We start from the raw sequence: 24834 nt of genomic DNA, 5'->3' as shown, positions 1-24834 counted from the left end.
TGAAAGCTAAATATAGTACTCTCTGATCTCTGGCTTAGATACCCCTCTAAATTATAATTAAGTAATTATGTTTAATTCGTTACCAATGCTTAATTTTTTAAATTAGTGTAGATTTCCAACCAGCCACTCAGGTCACAGCTTTTCTGTGATGTCACTTCAGTTTCTCCCCCCACACACACACACAATTTGAAAAGGTAATGAAAGCAAAAATGAGTAAAAATCACTCACTTACCTTCTGAGGGTCTTAGATGTTCTCAGGTCCTGTCCCTGACAGAGCCTGATCCTCCTCCTCCGAACGGCTCCCGAAACTAGGCCGCGATCTTTTTAAATCTATGCTCCGACTCGCAGCTCCCGCTCTTTTTAAAACTCCTCTCCTACTCGCAGATCCCGCGCTTTTGAAATCTCCGCTCCGACTCGCAGCTCCCGCGCTTTTTAAATCTCCGCTCCGACTCGCAGCTCCCGCGCTTTTTAAATCTCCGCTCCGACTCGCAGCTCCCGCTCTTTTTAAATCTCTGCTACAACTCACAGCTCCCGGTCTTTGTAAATCTCCACGACGGAGGTATGCAAATTTCCCGTGCAACACCAATCAGCAGCTCCGCTCTACTGCCCTCTGCTAAAGTAGGTCCTTGTGCTCCCCATAAACAAAATCTAGTAAAGGTTTTGGGTCAGGTGAACTCCATGATATACTTTGGTGTTCTCCAAACCCTCGCCCATTATACTACCCACCTCACTTACCTGGGTGAGACACGATGCCCACCATGGACAATCAGCGTGCGTGATGCTGGATGAAAAACCATGGAGTGAGCAGCCACTGCCGGACTCGTCCCTCCAGTAGGAATGACCTCCTGCCAGATCAGATCTTGTAGGTTAAATCGAAACATCCCAGCACTAAACTGGTCAAAGGTTGTCCGACCTAATGGATTCGACAGAACATGTTACAATATGTGGGGAGGATGGTGCTGAGCATACTAACACACACATTGCCAAGCACGTGCACACAGAGAGGATTCGTGGGCACATGCACACACATACCTTACAGATCATCCTCATCACATTGAACACATGCACACTCCACTGACTGATCACATATATCTCACCTCGCACACCTCACTGATCGATCACACACACACCTCACTGATCGATCACACACACACCTCACTGATCGATCACACACACACCTCACTGATCGATCACACACACACCTCACTGATCGATCACACACCTCACTGATCAATCACACACACCTCACTGATCGATCGCACACACACACTTCACTGATCGATCGCACACACACCTCACTGATCGATCACACACACACCACACTGATCGATCACACACACACCACACTGATCGATCACACACACCTCACTGATCGATCACACACACACCTCACTGATCGATCACACACGCACCTCACTGACCGATCACACACACACCTCACTGATCGATCACACACATACCTCACTGACCGATCACACACAGACCTCACTGACCAATCACACACACACCTCACTATCCGATCACACACACACACCTCACTGGCCGATCACATACCTCACTGACCGATCACATACCTCACTGACCAAACACACACACACCTAACTGACCAATCACACACACACCTCACTGACAAATCACACACACACCTCACTGACCAATCACACACACACCTCACTGACTGATCACACACACACCTCACTGATCGATCACACACGCCTCACTTATCGATCACACACACCTCACTGACCGATCACACACACATCACTGATCGATCACACACACACCGCACTGACCGATCACATATTTCACTGACCGATCACATACCTCACTGACCAATCACACACACACCTCACTGATCAATCAGACACGCACACCTCACTGACCGATCACACACGCAACACACTGACCAATCACACACACACCTCACTGATCTTTGACACACACAACTCACTGACCGATCAGATACACACCACACTGACCGATCGCACACACACCACACTGACCAATCACACACACACCTCACTGATCTTTGACACACACACCTCACTGACCAATCACAAACACACCACACTGACCGATCACACACACACACCTCACTGTTCTTTGACACACACCTCACTGACCGATCACAAACACACCACACTAACCGATCACACACACACCTCATTGTCGATCACACACACACACCTCACTGACCGATCACAAACACACCACACTAACCGATCACACACACACCTCATTGTCGATCACACACACACACCTCACTGATCTTTGACACACACAACTCACTGACCGATCACACACACACACCACACTGACCGATCACAAACACACCACACTGACCAATCACACACACACACCTCACGGATCTTTGACACATACACCTCACTGACCGATCACACACACACACCTCACTGCTCTTTGACACACACACCTCACTGACTGATCAGACACACACCACACTGACCGATCACACACACACCTCACTGATCGATCACACACACACCTCACTGACCGATCACACACACACCTCACTGATCGATCACACACATACCTCACTGACCGATCACACACAGACCTCACTGACCAATCACACACACACCTCACTATCCGATCACACACACACACCTCACTGGCCGATCACATACCTCACTGACCGATCACATACCTCACTGACCAAACACACACACACCTAACTGACCAATCACACACACACCTCACTGACAAATCAGACACACACCTCACTGACCAATCACACACACACCTCACTGACTGATCACACACACACCTCACTGATCGATCACACACCTCACTGACCTATCACACACCTCACTGACCTATCACACACCTCACTGACCGATCACACACACCTCACTGACCTATCACACACCTCACTGACTGATCACACACACCTCACTGACCTATCACACACACACCTCACTGACCGATCACACACCTCACTGACTGATCACACACACCTCACTGACCTATCACACACCTCACTGACTGATCACACACACCTCACTGACCTATCACACACACTCACTGACCTATCACACACCTCACTGACCTATCACACACACACCTCAGTGACCGATCACACACCTCACTGACCTATCACACACCTCACTGACCTATCACACACACCTCACTGACCTATCACACACCTCACTGACCTATCACACACCTCACTGACCTATCACACACCTCACTGACTGATCACACACACCTCACTGACCTATCACACACACCTCACTGACCTATCACACACACCTCACTGACCTATCACAGACACACCTCACTGACTGATCACACACACCTCACTGACTGATCACACACACCTCACTGACTGATCACACACCTCACTGACCTATCACACACACCTCACTGACCTATCACACACACACCTCACTGACTGATCACACACACCTCACTGACTGATCACACACCTCACTGACCTATCACACACACCTCACTGACCTATCACACACCTCACTGACCTATCACACACCTCACTGACCTATCACACACACCTCACTGACCTATCACACACACCTCACTGACCTATCACACACACCTCACTGACCTATCACACACACCTCACTGACCTATCACACACCTCACTGACTGATCACACACACCTCACTGACCTATCACACACCTCACTGACCTATCACACACCTCACTGACTGATCACACACACCTCACTGACCTATCACACACACCTCACTGACCTATCACACACACTCACTGACCTATCACACACACCTCACTGACCTATCACACACACCTCACTGACCTATCACACACACCTCACTGACCTATCACACACCTCACTGACCTATCACACACACCTCACTGACCTATCACACACCTCACTGACCTATCACACACACACCTCACTGACCTATCACACACCTCACTGACCTATCACACACACCTCACTGACCTATCACACACCTCACTGACCTATCACACACACACCTCACTGACCTATCACACACCTCACTGACCTATCACACACACCTCACTGACCTATCACACACCTCACTGACCTATCACACACCTCACTGACCTATCACACACCTCACTGACCTATCACACACCTCACTGACCTATCACACACACCTCACTGACCTATCACACACACCTCACTGACCTATCACACACCTCACTGACCTATCACACACCTCACTGACCTATCACACACCTCACTGACCTATCACACACACCTCACTGACCTATCACACACACCTCACTGACCTATCACACACCTCACTGACCTATCACACACCTCACTGACCTATCACACACACCTCACTGACCTATCACACACACCTCACTGACCTATCACACACCTCACTGACCGATCACACACACTCACTGACCTATCACACACCTCACTGACCTATCACACACCTCACTGACCGATCACACACACTCACTGACCTATCACACACCTCACTGACCTATCACACACACCTCACTGACCTATCACACACACCTCACTGACCTATCACACACACCTCACTGACCTATCACACACACCTCACTGACCTATCACACACCTCACTGACCTATCACACACACCTCACTGACCTATCACACACCTCACTGACCTATCACACACACTCACTGACCTATCACACACCTCACTGACCTATCACACACCTCACTGACCTATCACACACCTCACTGACCTATCACACACCTCACTGACTGATCACACACACCTCACTGACCTATCACACACACTCACTGACCTATCACACACACCTCACTGACCTATCACACACCTCACTGACCTATCACACACACCTCACTGACCTATCACACACACCTCACTGACCTAACACACCTCACTGACCTATCACACACACCTCACTGACCTATCACACACACCTCACTGACCTATCACACACACCTCACTGACCTATCACACACACCTCACTGACCTAACACACCTCACTGACCTATCACACACACCTCACTGACCTATCACACACACCTCACTGACCTATCACACACACCTCACTGACCTAACACACCTCACTGACCTATCACACACACCTCACTGACCTATCACACACCTCACTGACCTATCACACACACCTCACTGACCTATCACACACCTCACTGACCTATCACACACACCTCACTGACCTATCACACACCTCACTGACCTATCACACACACCTCACTGACCTATCACACACCTCACTGACATATCACACACACCTCACTGACCTATCACACACACCTCACTGACCTATCACACACCTCACTGACTGATCACACACACCTCACTGACTGATCACACACACCTCACTGACCTATCACACACCTCACTGACCTATCACACACCTCACTGACCTATCACACACACCTCACTGACCTATCACACACCTCACTGACCTATCACACACACCTCACTGACTGATCACACACACCTCACTGACCTATCACACACCTCACTGACCTATCACACACCTCACTGACCTATCACACACACCTCACTGACCTATCACACACCTCACTGACCTATCACACACACCTCACTGACCTATCACACACCTCACTGACCTATCACACACCTCACTGACCTATCACACACACCTCACTGACCTATCACACACCTCACTGACCTATCACACACACCTCACTGACCTATCACACACACCTCACTAACCTATCACACACCTCACTGACCTATCACACACCTCACTGACCTATCACACACCTCACTGACCTATCACACACACCTCACTGACTGATCACACACCTCACTGACCTATCACACACCTCACTGACCTATCACACACACCTCACTGACCTATCACACACCTCACTGACCTATCACACACACTCACTGACCTATCACACACCTCACTGACCTATCACACACCTCACTGACCTATCACACACACCTCACTGACCTATCACACACACCTCACTGACCTATCACACACACCTCACTGACCTATCACACACACCTCACTGACCTATCACACACACCTCACTGACCTATCACACACCTCACTGACCTATCACACACACCTCACTGACCTATCACACACACCTCACTGACCTATCACACACCTCACTGACCTATCACACACACACACCTCACTGACCTATCACACACACCTCACTGACCTATCACACACACCTCACTGACCTATCACACACACTCACTGACCTATCACACACCTCACTGACCTATCACACACACCTCACTGACCTATCACACCTCACTGACCTATCACACACACTCACTGACCTATCACACACCTCACTGACCTATCACACACACCTCACTGACCTATCACACACCTCACTGACCTATCACACACACCTCACTGACCTATCACACACACCTCACTGACCTATCACACACACCTCACTGACCTATCACACACACCTCACTGACCTATCACACACACCTCACTGACCTATCACACACACCTCACTGACCTATCACACACACCTCACTGACCTATCACACACACCTCACTGACCTATCACACACACCTCACTGACCTATCACACACACCTCACTGACCTATCACACACCTCACTGACCTATCACACACACCTCACTGACCTATCACACACACCTCACTGACCTATCACACACCTCACTGACCTATCACACACACACACCTCACTGACCTATCACACACACCTCACTAACCTATCACACACACCTCACTGACCTATCACACACACCTCACTAACCTATCACACACACCTCACTGACCTATCACACACCTCACTGACCTATCACACACACCTCACTGACCTATCACACACCTCACTGACCTATCACACACACCTCACTGACCTATCACACACCTCACTGACCTATCACACACACTCACTGACCTATCACACACCTCACTGACCTATCACACACACCTCACTGACCTATCACACACCTCACTGACCTATCACACACACCTCACTGACCTATCACACACCTCACTGACCTATCACACACACCTCACTGACCTATCACACACACCTCACTGACCTATCACACACACCTCACTGACCTATCACACACCTCACTGACCTATCACACACCTCACTGACCTATCACACACACCTCACTGACCTATCACACACCTCACTGACCTATCACACACCTCACTGACTGATCACACACACCTCACTGACCTATCACACACACCTCACTGACCTATCACACACCTCACTGACCTATCACACACCTCACTGACCTATCACACACCTCACTGACCTATCACACACACCTCACTGACCTATCACACACACCTCACTGACCTATCACACACCTCACTGACCTATCACACACCTCACTGACCTATCACACACACCTCACTGACCTATCACACACCTCACTGACCTATCACACACCTCACTGACCTATCACACACACTCACTGACCGATCACACACACTCACTGACCTATCACACACCTCACTGACCTATCACACACCTCACTGACCTATCACACACACCTCACTGACCTATCACACACACCTCACTGACCTATCACACACCTCACTGACCTATCACACACACTCACTGACCTATCACACACCTCACTGACCTATCACACACACCTCACTGACCTATCACACACACTCACTGACCGATCACACACACTCACTGACCTATCACAAACCTCACTGACCTATCACACACCTCACTGACCTATCACACACCTCACTGACCTATCACACACACCTCACTGACCTATCACACACACCTCACTGACCTATCACACACCTCACTGACCTATCACACACACTCACTGACCTATCACACACCTCACTGACCTATCACACACACCTCACTGACCTATCACACACACCTCACTGACCTATCACACACACCTCACTGACCTATCACACACACCTCACTGACCTATCACACACACCTCACTGACCTATCACACACCTCACTGACCTATCACACACCTCACTGACCTATCACACACACCTCACTGACCTATCACACACACCTCACTGACCTATCACACACCTCACTGACCTATCACACACACCTCACTGACCTATCACACACCTCACTGACCTATCACACACACCTCACTGACCTATCACACACACTCACTGACCGATCACACACACTCACTGACCTATCACACACACACCTCACTGACCTATCACACACACTCACTGACCTATCACACACCTCACTGACCTATCACACACCTCACTGACCTATCACACACCTCACTGACTGATCACACACACCTCACTGACCTATCACACACCTCACTGACCGATCACACACATCTCACTGACCTATCACACACACCTCACTGACCTATCACACACCTCACTGACCTATCACACACACTCACTGACCTATCACACACACCTCACTGACTGATCACACACACCTCACTGACCTATCACACACACCTCACTGACCTATCACACACACCTCACTGACCTATCACACACACCTCACTGACCTATCACACACACCTCACTGACCTATCACACACACCTCACTGACCTATCACACACACCTCACTGACCTATCACACACCTCACTGACCTATCACACACACCTCACTGACCTATCACACACCTCACTGACCTATCACACACACCTCACTGACCTATCACACACACCTCACTGACCTATCACACACACCTCACTGACCTATCACACACACTCACTGACCTATCACACACCTCACTGACCTATCACACACACCTCACTGACCTATCACACACCTCACTGACCTATCACACACACCTCACTGACCTATCACACACACCTCACTGACCTATCACACACACCTCACTGACCTATCACACACACCTCACTGACCTATCACACACACCTCACTGACCTATCACACACACTCACTGACCTATCACACACCTCACTGACCTATCACACACACCTCACTGACCTATCACACACACCTCACTGACTGATCACACACACCTCACTGACTGATCACACACACCTCACTGACCGATCACACACACCTCACTGACCTATCACACACACCTCACTGACCTATCACACACACCTCACTGACCGATCACACACACCTCACTGACTGATCACACACACCTCACTGACTGATCACACACACCTCACTGACCTATCACACACACCTCACTGACCTATCACACACACACACTCACTGACCTATCACACACACCTCACTGACCTATCACACACACACCTCACTGACCTATCACACACCTCACTGACCTATCACACACCTCACTGACCTATCACACACCTCACTGACCTATCACACACACCTCACTGACCTATCACACACCTCACTGACCTATCACACACACCTCACTGACCTATCACACACACCTCACTGACCTATCACACACACCTCACTGACCTATCACACACACCTCACTGACCTATCACACACACCTCACTGACCTATCACACACACCTCACTGATCTATCACACACCTCACTGACCTATCACACACACCTCACTGACCTATCACACACCTCACTGACCTATCACACACACCTCACTGACCTATCACACACCTCACTGACTGATCACACACACCTCACTGACCGATCACACACACCTCACTGACCTATCACACACACCTCACTGACCTATCACACACACACACTCACTGACCTATCACACACACCTCACTGACCTATCACACACACACCTCACTGACCTATCACACACCTCACTGACCTATCACACACCTCACTGACCTATCACACACCTCACTGACCTATCACACACCTCACTGACCTATCACACACACCTCACTGACCTATCACACACACCTCACTGACCTATCACACACACCTCACTGACCTATCACACACCTCACTGACCTATCACACACACCTCACTGACCTATCACACACCTCACTGACCTATCACACACACCTCACTGACCTATCACACACACCTCACTGACCTATCACACACACCTCACTGACCTATCACACACCTCACTGACCTATCACACACACCTCACTGACCTATCACACACACCTCACTGACCTATCACACACCTCACTGACCTATCACACACACCTCACTGACCTATCACACACCTCACTGACCTATCACACACCTCACTGACCTATCACACACACCTCACTGACCTATCACACACACCTCACTAACCTATCACACACACCTCACTGATCGATCACACACACACCTCACTGATCGATCACACACACACCTCACTGATCGATCACACACACACTGCACTTACCAATCTCACACACACACCTCACTGCCCGATCACACACACCACACTGACCGATCACACACACACCTCACTGATCGATCACACACACACACCTCAATGATCGATCACACATACACCACACTGACCGATAACACACACACGGACCGATCACACACACAGCACACTGACCGATCACACACACACACCTCACTGCTCTTTGACACACACACCTCACTGACTGATCACACACACCACACTAACCGATCACACACACACCACACTGACCGATCACACACACGCCACACTGACCGATCATACACACCTCACTGACTGATCACACACACCTCACTGACTGATCACACAAACCTCACTGACTGATCACACACACCTCACTGACTGATCACACACACCTCACTGACTGATCACACACACCTCACTGACCGATCACACACACACCTCACTGACTGATCACACACACCTCACTGACTGATCACACACACGACACTGACCGATCACACATACCTCACTGATCGTTGACACACACACCTCACTGACTGATCACACACACCTCACTGACTGATCACACACACCTCATTGACTGATCACACACACACATCACTGACCGATCACACACACACACCTCACTGACTGATCACACACACTCACTGACCGATCTCACACACTCACTGACCGATCACACACACCACACTGACCTATCACACACCTCACTGACCTATCACACACCTCACTGACCGATCACACACACACCTCACTGACTGATCACACACACACCTCACTGACCGATCACACACACACCTCACTGACTGATCACACACACACCTCAGTGACCGATCACACACACACCTCACTGATCGATCACACACACACTGCACTTACCAATCTCACACACACACCTCACTGCCCGATCACACACACCACACTAACCGATCACACACACACCACACTGACCGATCTCACACACACCACACTGACCGATCTCACACACACCACACTGACCGATCTCACACACACACCTCACTGATCGATCTCACACACACCTCACTAACCGATCACACACACCCCTCACTGATCAATCAGACACACACACCTCACTGATCGATCACACACACACCACACTGACCAATCACACACACACACCACACTGACCGATAACACACACACACAGACCGATCACACACACAGCACACTGACCGATCACACACACGCACCTCACTGCTCTTTGACACACACACCTCACTGACCTATCACACACACCTCACTGACCTATCACACACACCTCACTGACCGATCACACACACACCTCACTGACTGATTATACACACACCTCAGTGACCGATCACACACACACCTCACTGATCGATCACACACACACACCTCACTGATGGATCACACACACACTGCACTTACCAATCTCACACACACACCTCACTGCCCGATCACACACACCACACTAACCGATCACACACACACCACACTGACCGATCTCACACACACCACACTGACCGATCTCACACACACCACACTGACCGATCTCACACACACACCTCACTGATCGATCTCACACACACCTCACTAACCGATCACACACACCCCTCACTGATCAATCAGACACACACACCTCACTGATCGATCACACACACACCACACTGACCAATCACACACACACACCACTGACCGATCACACACAGCACACTGACCGATAACACACACACACTGACCGATCACACACACACCACACTGACCGATCACACACACACCACACTGATTGATCACACACACACCACACTGATTGATCACACACACCTCACTGACTGATCACACAAACCTCACTGACTGATCACACACACCTCACTGACCGATCACACACACCTCACTGACTGATCACACACACCTCACTGACCGATCACACACACACCTCACTGACTGATCACACACACCTCACTGACTGATCACACACACCACACTGACCGATCACACATACCTCACTGATCGTTGACACACACACCTCACTGACTGATCACACACACCTCACCGACTGATAACACACACCTCATTGACTGATCACACACACACATCACTGACCGATCACACACACACACCTCACTGACCGATCACACACACACACCTCACTGATCGTTGAAACACACCTCACTGACTGATCACACACACACATCACTGACCGATCAGACACACCTCACTGACCGATCACACACACACCTCACTGATCGATCACACACACACCTCACTGATCGATCACACACACACCTCACTGATCAATCACACACACACCTCACTGATTGATCACACAACCTCACTGACTGATCACACACACACGTCACTGACCGATCAGACACACCTCACTGACTGATCACACACACAACTCACTGATCAATCACACACACACCTCACTGATTGATCACACACACCTCACTGACTGATCACACACACACCTCACTGACTGATCACACACACACGTCACTGACCGATCACACACACCTCACTGACTGATCACACACACACGTCACTGACCGATCACACACACACCTCACTGATCGATCACACAAACCTCACTGATCGATCACACAGACTTCACTGACCGATCACACACACACCACACTGACCGATCACACACACACCTTACTGATCTTTGACACACACACCACTAACTGATCACACACACACCACACTAACCGATCACACACACACCACACTGACCGATCACACACACACACCACACTAACCAATCACACACACCTCACTGATTGTTGACCCACACACCTCACTGACTGATCACACAGACCTCACTGACTGATCACACACACACCTCACTGATCGATCACACACACACACCTCACTGACCGATCACACACTCACACCTCACTGATCGATCACACACACACACACCTCACTGATCGATCACACACACCTCACTGATCGGTCACACACATCTCACTGATCGATCACACACATCTCACTGATCGATCACACACACAACCTCACTGATCAATCACACACACCTCATTGATCGATCACACACACACATACCTCACTGATCGATCACACACAGACCTCACTGATCGATCACACACACACCTCACTGACCGATCACACACACACCTCACTGACCGATCACACACACCTCACTGACCGATCACACACACACCTCAATGATCGATCACACACACACACCTCACTAACCGATCACACACACACCTCACTAACCGATCACACACACACCTCACTGATCAATCACACACCTCACTGATCAATCACACACCTCACTGATCAATCACACATCTCACTGATCAATCACAGACCTCACTGATCAATCACACACCTCACTGATCAATCACACACCTCACTGATCAATCAAATACAGACCTCACTGACCGATCAGACACACACTTCACTGACCGATCACACACAGACCTCACTGACCGATCACACACACACACCCGACTGACCGATCACACACCCACCTCACTGATCGAGCACATACACACCTCACTAACCGATCACACACACACATCTCACTGATCGATCGCACATACCGCACTGACCGATCCCACACCTCACTGACGGACGACACACACATTTCACTGATCGATCATACACACACCTCACTGACCGATCACGCACACCTGATAGATCACACACCCGACTGACCGATCTCACACACACCGCACTGACCGATCACACACACACCTCACTGACCGATCACACACACCTCACTGACCGATCACACACACACACCCGACTGACCGATCACACACCCACCTCACTGATCGAGCACATACACACCTCACTAACCGATCACACACACACATCTCACTGATCGATCGCACATACCGCACTGACCGATCACACACACACCTCACTGACCGATCACACACACACCTCACTGACCGATCACACACACACCTCACTGACTGATCACACACACCTCAGTGACCGATCACACACACACCTCACTGATCGATCACACACACCACTGACTGATCAAACACACACACCTCACTGATCGATCACACACACACACCTCACTAACCGATCACATACACACCTCACTAACCGATCACACACACACCTCACTGATCGATCACACACACACACCACACTGATCGATCACACACACACACACCATGACCGATCACACACACCCACCTCACTGACCGATCACACACACACATACCTCACTGATTGATCACACACACACCTCACTGATCGATCACACACAGACCTCACTAATCGATCACACACACACCTCACTGAATGATCACACACACACCTCACTGACCAATCACACACACACCTCACTGATCAATCACACACACCTCACTGATCGATCACACACACCTCACTGATCGATCACACGCAGACCTCACTGACCGATCACACACACCTGACTGACCGATCACACACACACCTCACAAACTGATCACACACACACCACACTGACCGATCACACACACACCACACTGACCGATCACACACACACACACCACACTGATCTTTGACACACACACCTCACTGACTTATCTCACACACACACAGACTGATCACACACACACCTCACTGACCGATCACACACACACCTCACTGATCGATCACACAAACCTCACTGATCGATCACACAGACTTCACTGACCGATCACACACACACCACACTGACCGATCACACACACACACACCTCACTGATCTTTGACACACACACCACTAACCGATCACACACACAGCACACTAACCGATCACACACACACCACTGACCGATCACACACACCTCACTGACCTATCACACACCTCACTGACCGATCACACACACCTCACTGACCTATCACACACCTCACTGACCTATCACACACACCTCACTGACCTATCACACACACCTCACTGACCTATCACACACCTCACTGACCTATCACACACCTCACTGACCTATCACACACACCTCACTGACCTATCACACACCTCACTGACCTATCACACACACCTCACTGACTGATCACACACACCTCACTGACCTATCACACACACTCACTGACCTATCACACACCTCACTGACCTATCACACACACCTCACTGACCTATCACACACCTCACTGACCTATCACACACACCTCACTGACCTATCACACACACCTCACTGACCTATCACACACACCTCACTGACCTATCACACACACCTCACTGACCTATCACACACACCTCACTGACCTATCACACACACCTCACTGACCTATCACACACACCTCACTGACCTATCACACACCTCACTGACCTATCACACACACCTCACTGACTGATCACACACACCTCACTGACCTATCACACACCTCACTGACCTATCACACACACCTCACTGACCTATCACACACCTCACTGACCTATCACACACACCTCACTGACCTATCACACACCTCACTGACCTATCACACACACCTCACTGACCTATCACACACCTCACTGACCTATCACACACACCTCACTGACCTATCACACACCTCACTGACCTATCACACACACCTCACTGACCTATCACACACCTCACTGACCTATCACACACACTCACTGACCTATCACACACCTCACTGACCTATCACACACACCTCACTGACCTATCACACACCTCACTGACCTATCACACACACCTCACTGACCTATCACACACCTCACTGACCTATCACACACACCTCACTGACCTATCACACACACCTCACTGACCTAGCACACACACCTCACTGACCTATCACACACCTCACTGACCTATCACACACCTCACTGACCTATCACACACACCTCACTGACCTATCACACACACTCACTGACCTATCACACACCTCACTGACCTATCACACACCTCACTGACCTATCACACACACCTCACTGACCTATCACACACACTCACTGACCTATCACACACCTCACTGACCTATCACACACCTCACTGACTGATCACACACACCTCACTGACCTATCACACACACACCTCACTGACCTATCACACACACCTCACTGACCTATCACACACCTCACTGACCTATCACACACACCTCACTGACCTATCACACACCTCACTGACCTATCACACACCTCACTGACTGATCACACACACCTCACTAACCTATCACACACCTCACTGACCTATCACACACCTCACTGACCTATCACACACCTCACTGACTGATCACACACACCTCACTAACCTATCACACACCTCACTGACCTATCACACACCTCACTGACTGATCACACACACCTCACTAACCTATCACACACCTCACTGACCTATCACACACCTCACTGACTGATCACACACACCTCACTGACCTATCACACACCTCACTGACCTATCACACACACACCTCACTGACCTATCACACACACCTCACTGACCTATCACACACCTCACTGACCTATCACACACCTCACTGACCTATCACACACACCTCACTGACCTATCACACACACCTCACTGACCTATCACACACCTCACTGACTGATCACACACACCTCACTGACCTATCACACACCTCACTGACCTATCACACACCTCACTGACTGATCACACACACCTCACTAACCTATCACACACCTCACTGACCTATCACACACACCTCACTGACCTATCACACACCTCACTGACCTATCACACACCTCACTGACTGATCACACACCTCACTGACCTATCACACACACCTCACTGACCTATCACACACCTCACTGACCTATCACACACACCTCACTGACCTATCACACACCTCACTAACCTATCACACACCTCACTGACCTATCACACACACCTCACTGACCTATCACACACCTCACTAACCTATCACACACCTCACTGACTGATCACACACACCTCACTGACCTATCACACACCTCACTGACCTATCACACACACCTCACTGACCTATCACACACCTCACTGACCTATCACACACACCTCACTGACCTATCACACACACCTCACTGACCTATCACACACACCTCACTGACCTATCACACACCTCACTGACCTATCACACACACCTCACTGACCTATCACACACACCTCACTGACCTATCACACACCTCACTGACCTATCACACACACCTCACTGACCTATCACACACCTCACTGACCTATCACACACACCTCACTGACCTATCACACACCTCACTGACCTATCACACACACCTCACTGACCTATCACACACCTCACTGACCTATCACACACACTCACTGACCTATCACACACCTCACTGACCTATCACACACACCTCACTGACCTATCACACACACCTCACTGACCTATCACACACATCACTGACCTATCACACACACCTCACTGACCTATCACACACACCTCACTGACCTATCACACACCTCACTGACCTATCACACACCTCACTGACCTATCACACACCTCACTGACCTATCACACACACCTCACTGACCTATCACACACCTCACTGACCTATCACACACACCTCACTGACCTATCACACACACTCACTGACCTATCACACACCTCACTGACCTATCACACACACCTCACTGACCTATCACACACACCTCACTGACCTATCACACACCTCACTGACCTATCACACACACCTCACTGACCTATCACACACCTCACTGACCTATCACACACACACCTCACTGACCTATCACACACCTCACTGACCTATCACACACCTCACTGACCTATCACACACACTCACTGACCTATCACACACACCTCACTGACCTATCACACACCTCACTGACCTATCACACCTCACTGACCTATCACACACACTCACTGACCTATCACACACACCTCACTGACCTATCACACACACTCACTGACCTATCACACACACCTCACTGACCTATCACACACACTCACTGACCTATCACACACACCTCACTGACCTATCACACACACCTCACTGACCTATCACACACACCTCACTGACCTATCACACCTCACTGACCTATCACACACACTCACTGACCTATCACACACACCTCACTGACCTATCACACACACCTCACTGACCTATCACACACCTCACTGACCTATCACACACACCTCACTGACCTATCACACACACCTCACTGACCTATCACACACCTCACTGACCTATCACACACCTCACTGACCTATCACACACCTCACTGACCTATCACACACACCTCACTGACCTATCACACACCTCACTGACCTATCACACACCTCACTGACCTATCACACACCTCACTGACCTATCACACACCTCACTGACCAATCACACACCTCACTGACCTATCACACACACCTCACTGACCTATCACACACCTCACTGACCTATCACACACCTCACTGACCTATCACACACCTCACTGACCTATCACACACACCTCACTGACCTATCACACCTCACTGACCTATCACACACACTCACTGACCTATCACACACCTCACTGACCTATCACACACACCTCACTGACCTATCACACACACCTCACTGACCTATCACACACACCTCACTGACCTATCACACACACCTCACTGACCTATCACACACACCTCACTGACCTATCACACACACCTCACTGACCTATCACACACCTCACTGACCTATCACACACACTCACTGACCTATCACACACCTCACTGACCTATCACACACACCTCACTGACCTATCACACACACCTCACTGACCTATCACACACCTCACTGACCTATCACACACACCTCACTGACCTATCACACACCTCACTGACCTATCACACACACCTCACTGACCTATCACACACCTCACTGACCTATCACACACACCTCACTGACCTATCACACACCTCACTGACCTATCACACACCTCACTGACCTATCACACACCTCACTGACCTATCACACACACCTCACTGACCTATCACACACCTCACTGACCTATCACACACCTCACTGACCTATCACACACACCTCACTGACCTATCACACACACTCACTGACATATCACACACCTCACTGACCTATCACACACACCTCACTGACCTATCACACACACCTCACTGACCTATCACACACACCTCACTGACCTATCACACACACCTCACTGACCTATCACACACACTCACTGACCTATCACACACCTCACTGACCTATCACACACACCTCACTGACCTATCACACACACCTCACTGACCTATCACACACACCTCACTGACCTATCACACACACCTCACTGACCTATCACACACACCTCACTGACCTATCACACACACCTCACTGACCTATCACACACACACCTCACTGACCTATCACACACACCTCACTGACCTATCACACACACTCACTGACCTATCACACACCTCACTGACCTATCACACACATCTCACTGACCTATCACACACACCTCACTGACCTATCACACACACCTCACTGACCTATCACACACACCTCACTGACCTATCACACACACTCACTGACCTATCACACACCTCACTGACCTATCACACACACCTCACTGACCTATCACACACACCTCACTGACCTATCACACACACACTCACTGACCTATCACACACACTCACTGACCTATCACACACCTCACTGACCTATCACACACACCTCACTGACCTATCACACACACCTCACTGACCTATCACACACACCTCACTGACTGATCACACACACCTCACTGACCTATCACACACACCTCACTGACCTATCACACACCTCACTGACTGATCACACACACCTCACTGACTGATCACACACACCTCACTGACCTATCACACACACCTCACTGACTGATCACACACACCTCACTGACCGATCACACACACCTCACTGACCTATCACACACACCTCACTGACCTATCACACACACCTCACTGACCGATCACACACACCTCACTGACTGATCACACACACCTCACTGACTGATCACACACACCTCACTGACCTATCACACACACCTCACTGACTGATCACACACACCTCACTGACCGATCACACACACCTCACTGACCTATCACACACACCTCACTGACCTATCACACACACTCACTGACCTATCACACACCTCACTGACCTATCACACACCTCACTGACCTATCACACACACCTCACTGACCTATCACACACACACACTCACTGACCTATCACACACACCTCACTGACCTATCACACACACACCTCACTGACCTATCACACACCTCACTGACCTATCACACACCTCACTAACCTATCACACACACCTCACTGACCTATCACACACACACACTCACTGACCTATCACACACACCTCACTGACCTATCACACACACACCTCACTGACCTATCACACACCTCACTGACCTATCACACACCTCACTGACCTATCACACACCTCACTGACCTATCACACACACCTCACTGACCTATCACACACCTCACTGACCTATCACACACACCTCACTGACCTATCACACACACCTCACTGACCTATCACACACACCTCACTGACCTATCACACACACCTCACTGACCTATCACACACACCTCACTGACCTATCACACACCTCACTGACCTATCACACACACCTCACTGACCTATCACACACCTCACTGACTGATCACACACACCTCACTGACCGATCACACACACCTCACTGACCTATCACACACACCTCACTGACCTATCACACACACACACTCACTGACCTATCACACACACCTCACTGACCTATCACACACACACCTCACTGACCTATCACACACCTCACTGACCTATCACACACCTCACTGACCTATCACACACCTCACTGACCTATCACACACCTCACTGACCTATCACACACACCTCACTGACCTATCACACACACCTCACTGACCTAACACACCTCACTGACCTATCACACACACCTCACTGACCTATCACACACCTCACTGACCTATCACACACACCTCACTGACCTATCACACACCTCACTGACCTATCACACACACCTCACTGACCTATCACACACACCTCACTGACCTATCACACACACCTCACTGACCTATCACACACCTCACTGACCTATCACACACACCTCACTGACCTATCACACACACCTCACTGACCTATCACACACCTCACTGACCTATCACACACACCTCACTGACCTATCACACACCTCACTGACCTATCACACACCTCACTGACCTATCACACACACCTCACTGACCTATCACACACACCTCACTAACCTATCACACACACCTCACTGATCGATCACACACACACCTCACTGATCGATCACACACACACCTCACTGATCGATCACACACACACTGCACTTACCAATCTCACACACACACCTCACTGCCCGATCACACACACCACACTGACCGATCACACACACACCTCACTGATCGATCACACACACACACCTCAATGATCGATCACACATACACCACACTGACCGATAACACACACACGGACCGATCACACACACAGCACACTGACCGATCACACACACACACCTCACTGCTCTTTGACACACACACCTCACTGACTGATCACACACACCACACTAACCGATCACACACACACCACACTGACCGATCACACACACGCCACACTGACCGATCATACACACCTCACTGACTGATCACACACACCTCACTGACTGATCACACAAACCTCACTGACTGATCACACACACCTCACTGACTGATCACACACACCTCACTGACTGATCACACACACCTCACTGACCGATCACACACACACCTCACTGACTGATCACACACACCTCACTGACTGATCACACACACGACACTGACCGATCACACATACCTCACTGATCGTTGACACACACACCTCACTGACTGATCACACACACCTCACTGACTGATCACACACACCTCATTGACTGATCACACACACACATCACTGACCGATCACACACACACACCTCACTGACTGATCACACACACTCACTGACCGATCTCACACACTCACTGACCGATCACACACACCACACTGACCTATCACACACCTCACTGACCTATCACACACCTCACTGACCGATCACACACACACCTCACTGACTGATCACACACACACCTCACTGACCGATCACACACACACCTCACTGACTGATCACACACACACCTCAGTGACCGATCACACACACACCTCACTGATCGATCACACACACACTGCACTTACCAATCTCACACACACACCTCACTGCCCGATCACACACACCACACTAACCGATCACACACACACCACACTGACCGATCTCACACACACCACACTGACCGATCTCACACACACCACACTGACCGATCTCACACACACACCTCACTGATCGATCTCACACACACCTCACTAACCGATCACACACACCCCTCACTGATCAATCAGACACACACACCTCACTGATCGATCACACACACACCACACTGACCAATCACACACACACACCACACTGACCGATAACACACACACACAGACCGATCACACACACAGCACACTGACCGATCACACACACGCACCTCACTGCTCTTTGACACACACACCTCACTGACCTATCACACACACCTCACTGACCTATCACACACACCTCACTGACCGATCACACACACACCTCACTGACTGATTATACACACACCTCAGTGACCGATCACACACACACCTCACTGATCGATCACACACACACACCTCACTGATGGATCACACACACACTGCACTTACCAATCTCACACACACACCTCACTGCCCGATCACACACACCACACTAACCGATCACACACACACCACACTGACCGATCTCACACACACCACACTGACCGATCTCACACACACCACACTGACCGATCTCACACACACACCTCACTGATCGATCTCACACACACCTCACTAACCGATCACACACACCCCTCACTGATCAATCAGACACACACACCTCACTGATCGATCACACACACACCACACTGACCAATCACACACACACACCACTGACCGATCACACACAGCACACTGACCGATAACACACACACACTGACCGATCACACACACACCACACTGACCGATCACACACACACCACACTGATTGATCACACACACACCACACTGATTGATCACACACACCTCACTGACTGATCACACAAACCTCACTGACTGATCACACACACCTCACTGACCGATCACACACACCTCACTGACTGATCACACACACCTCACTGACCGATCACACACACACCTCACTGACTGATCACACACACCTCACTGACTGATCACACACACCACACTGACCGATCACACATACCTCACTGATCGTTGACACACACACCTCACTGACTGATCACACACACCTCACCGACTGATAACACACACCTCATTGACTGATCACACACACACATCACTGACCGATCACACACACACACCTCACTGACCGATCACACACACACACCTCACTGATCGTTGAAACACACCTCACTGACTGATCACACACACACATCACTGACCGATCAGACACACCTCACTGACCGATCACACACACACCTCACTGATCGATCACACACACACCTCACTGATCGATCACACACACACCTCACTGATCAATCACACACACACCTCACTGATTGATCACACAACCTCACTGACTGATCACACACACACGTCACTGACCGATCAGACACACCTCACTGACTGATCACACACACAACTCACTGATCAATCACACACACACCTCACTGATTGATCACACACACCTCACTGACTGATCACACACACACCTCACTGACTGATCACACACACACGTCACTGACCGATCACACACACCTCACTGACTGATCACACACACACGTCACTGACCGATCACACACACACCTCACTGATCGATCACACAAACCTCACTGATCGATCACACAGACTTCACTGACCGATCACACACACACCACACTGACCGATCACACACACACCTTACTGATCTTTGACACACACACCACTAACTGATCACACACACACCACACTAACCGATCACACACACACCACACTGACCGATCACACACACACACCACACTAACCAATCACACACACCTCACTGATTGTTGACCCACACACCTCACTGACTGATCACACAGACCTCACTGACTGATCACACACACACCTTACTGATCGATCACACACACACACCTCACTGACCGATCACACACTCACACCTCACTGATCGATCACACACACACACACCTCACTGATCGATCACACACACCTCACTGATCGGTCACACACATCTCACTGATCGATCACACACATCTCACTGATCGATCACACACACAACCTCACTGATCAATCACACACACCTCATTGATCGATCACACACACACATACCTCACTGATCGATCACACACAGACCTCACTGATCGATCACACACACACCTCACTGACCGATCACACACACACCTCACTGACCGATCACACACACCTCACTGACCGATCACACACACACCTCAATGATCGATCACACACACACACCTCACTAACCGATCACACACACACCTCACTAACCGATCACACACACACCTCACTGATCAATCACACACCTCACTGATCAATCACACACCTCACTGATCAATCACACA

At 49.9% G+C, this 24834-nt stretch overlaps 1 protein-coding gene across 1 annotated transcript in view; it reads right to left on the bottom strand.

Annotated features, from left to right (window-relative positions):
* Positions 1-735: 735 nt before the first annotated feature.
* The window catches only part of LOC140406558 (multiple epidermal growth factor-like domains protein 8), a gene marked incomplete at its 3' end in the record, with an annotated part of 113550 nt that continues 89451 nt past the window's right edge, over positions 736-24834 (bottom strand). Inside the window, exon 8 of the mRNA XM_072494553.1 lies at positions 736-913. Coding sequence (XP_072350654.1) covers positions 736-913 — 178 coding nt within the window. The remainder of the gene's footprint in view (positions 914-24834) is intronic.

Source organism: Scyliorhinus torazame, unplaced genomic scaffold (genome assembly GCF_047496885.1).
Source record: "Scyliorhinus torazame isolate Kashiwa2021f unplaced genomic scaffold, sScyTor2.1 scaffold_613, whole genome shotgun sequence".
NCBI classification, from domain to species: Eukaryota; Metazoa; Chordata; class Chondrichthyes; order Carcharhiniformes; family Scyliorhinidae; genus Scyliorhinus; species Scyliorhinus torazame.
The sequence above is the reverse complement of the archived record's forward strand: the minus strand, read 5'-3'. Positions and strand labels throughout refer to the sequence as shown.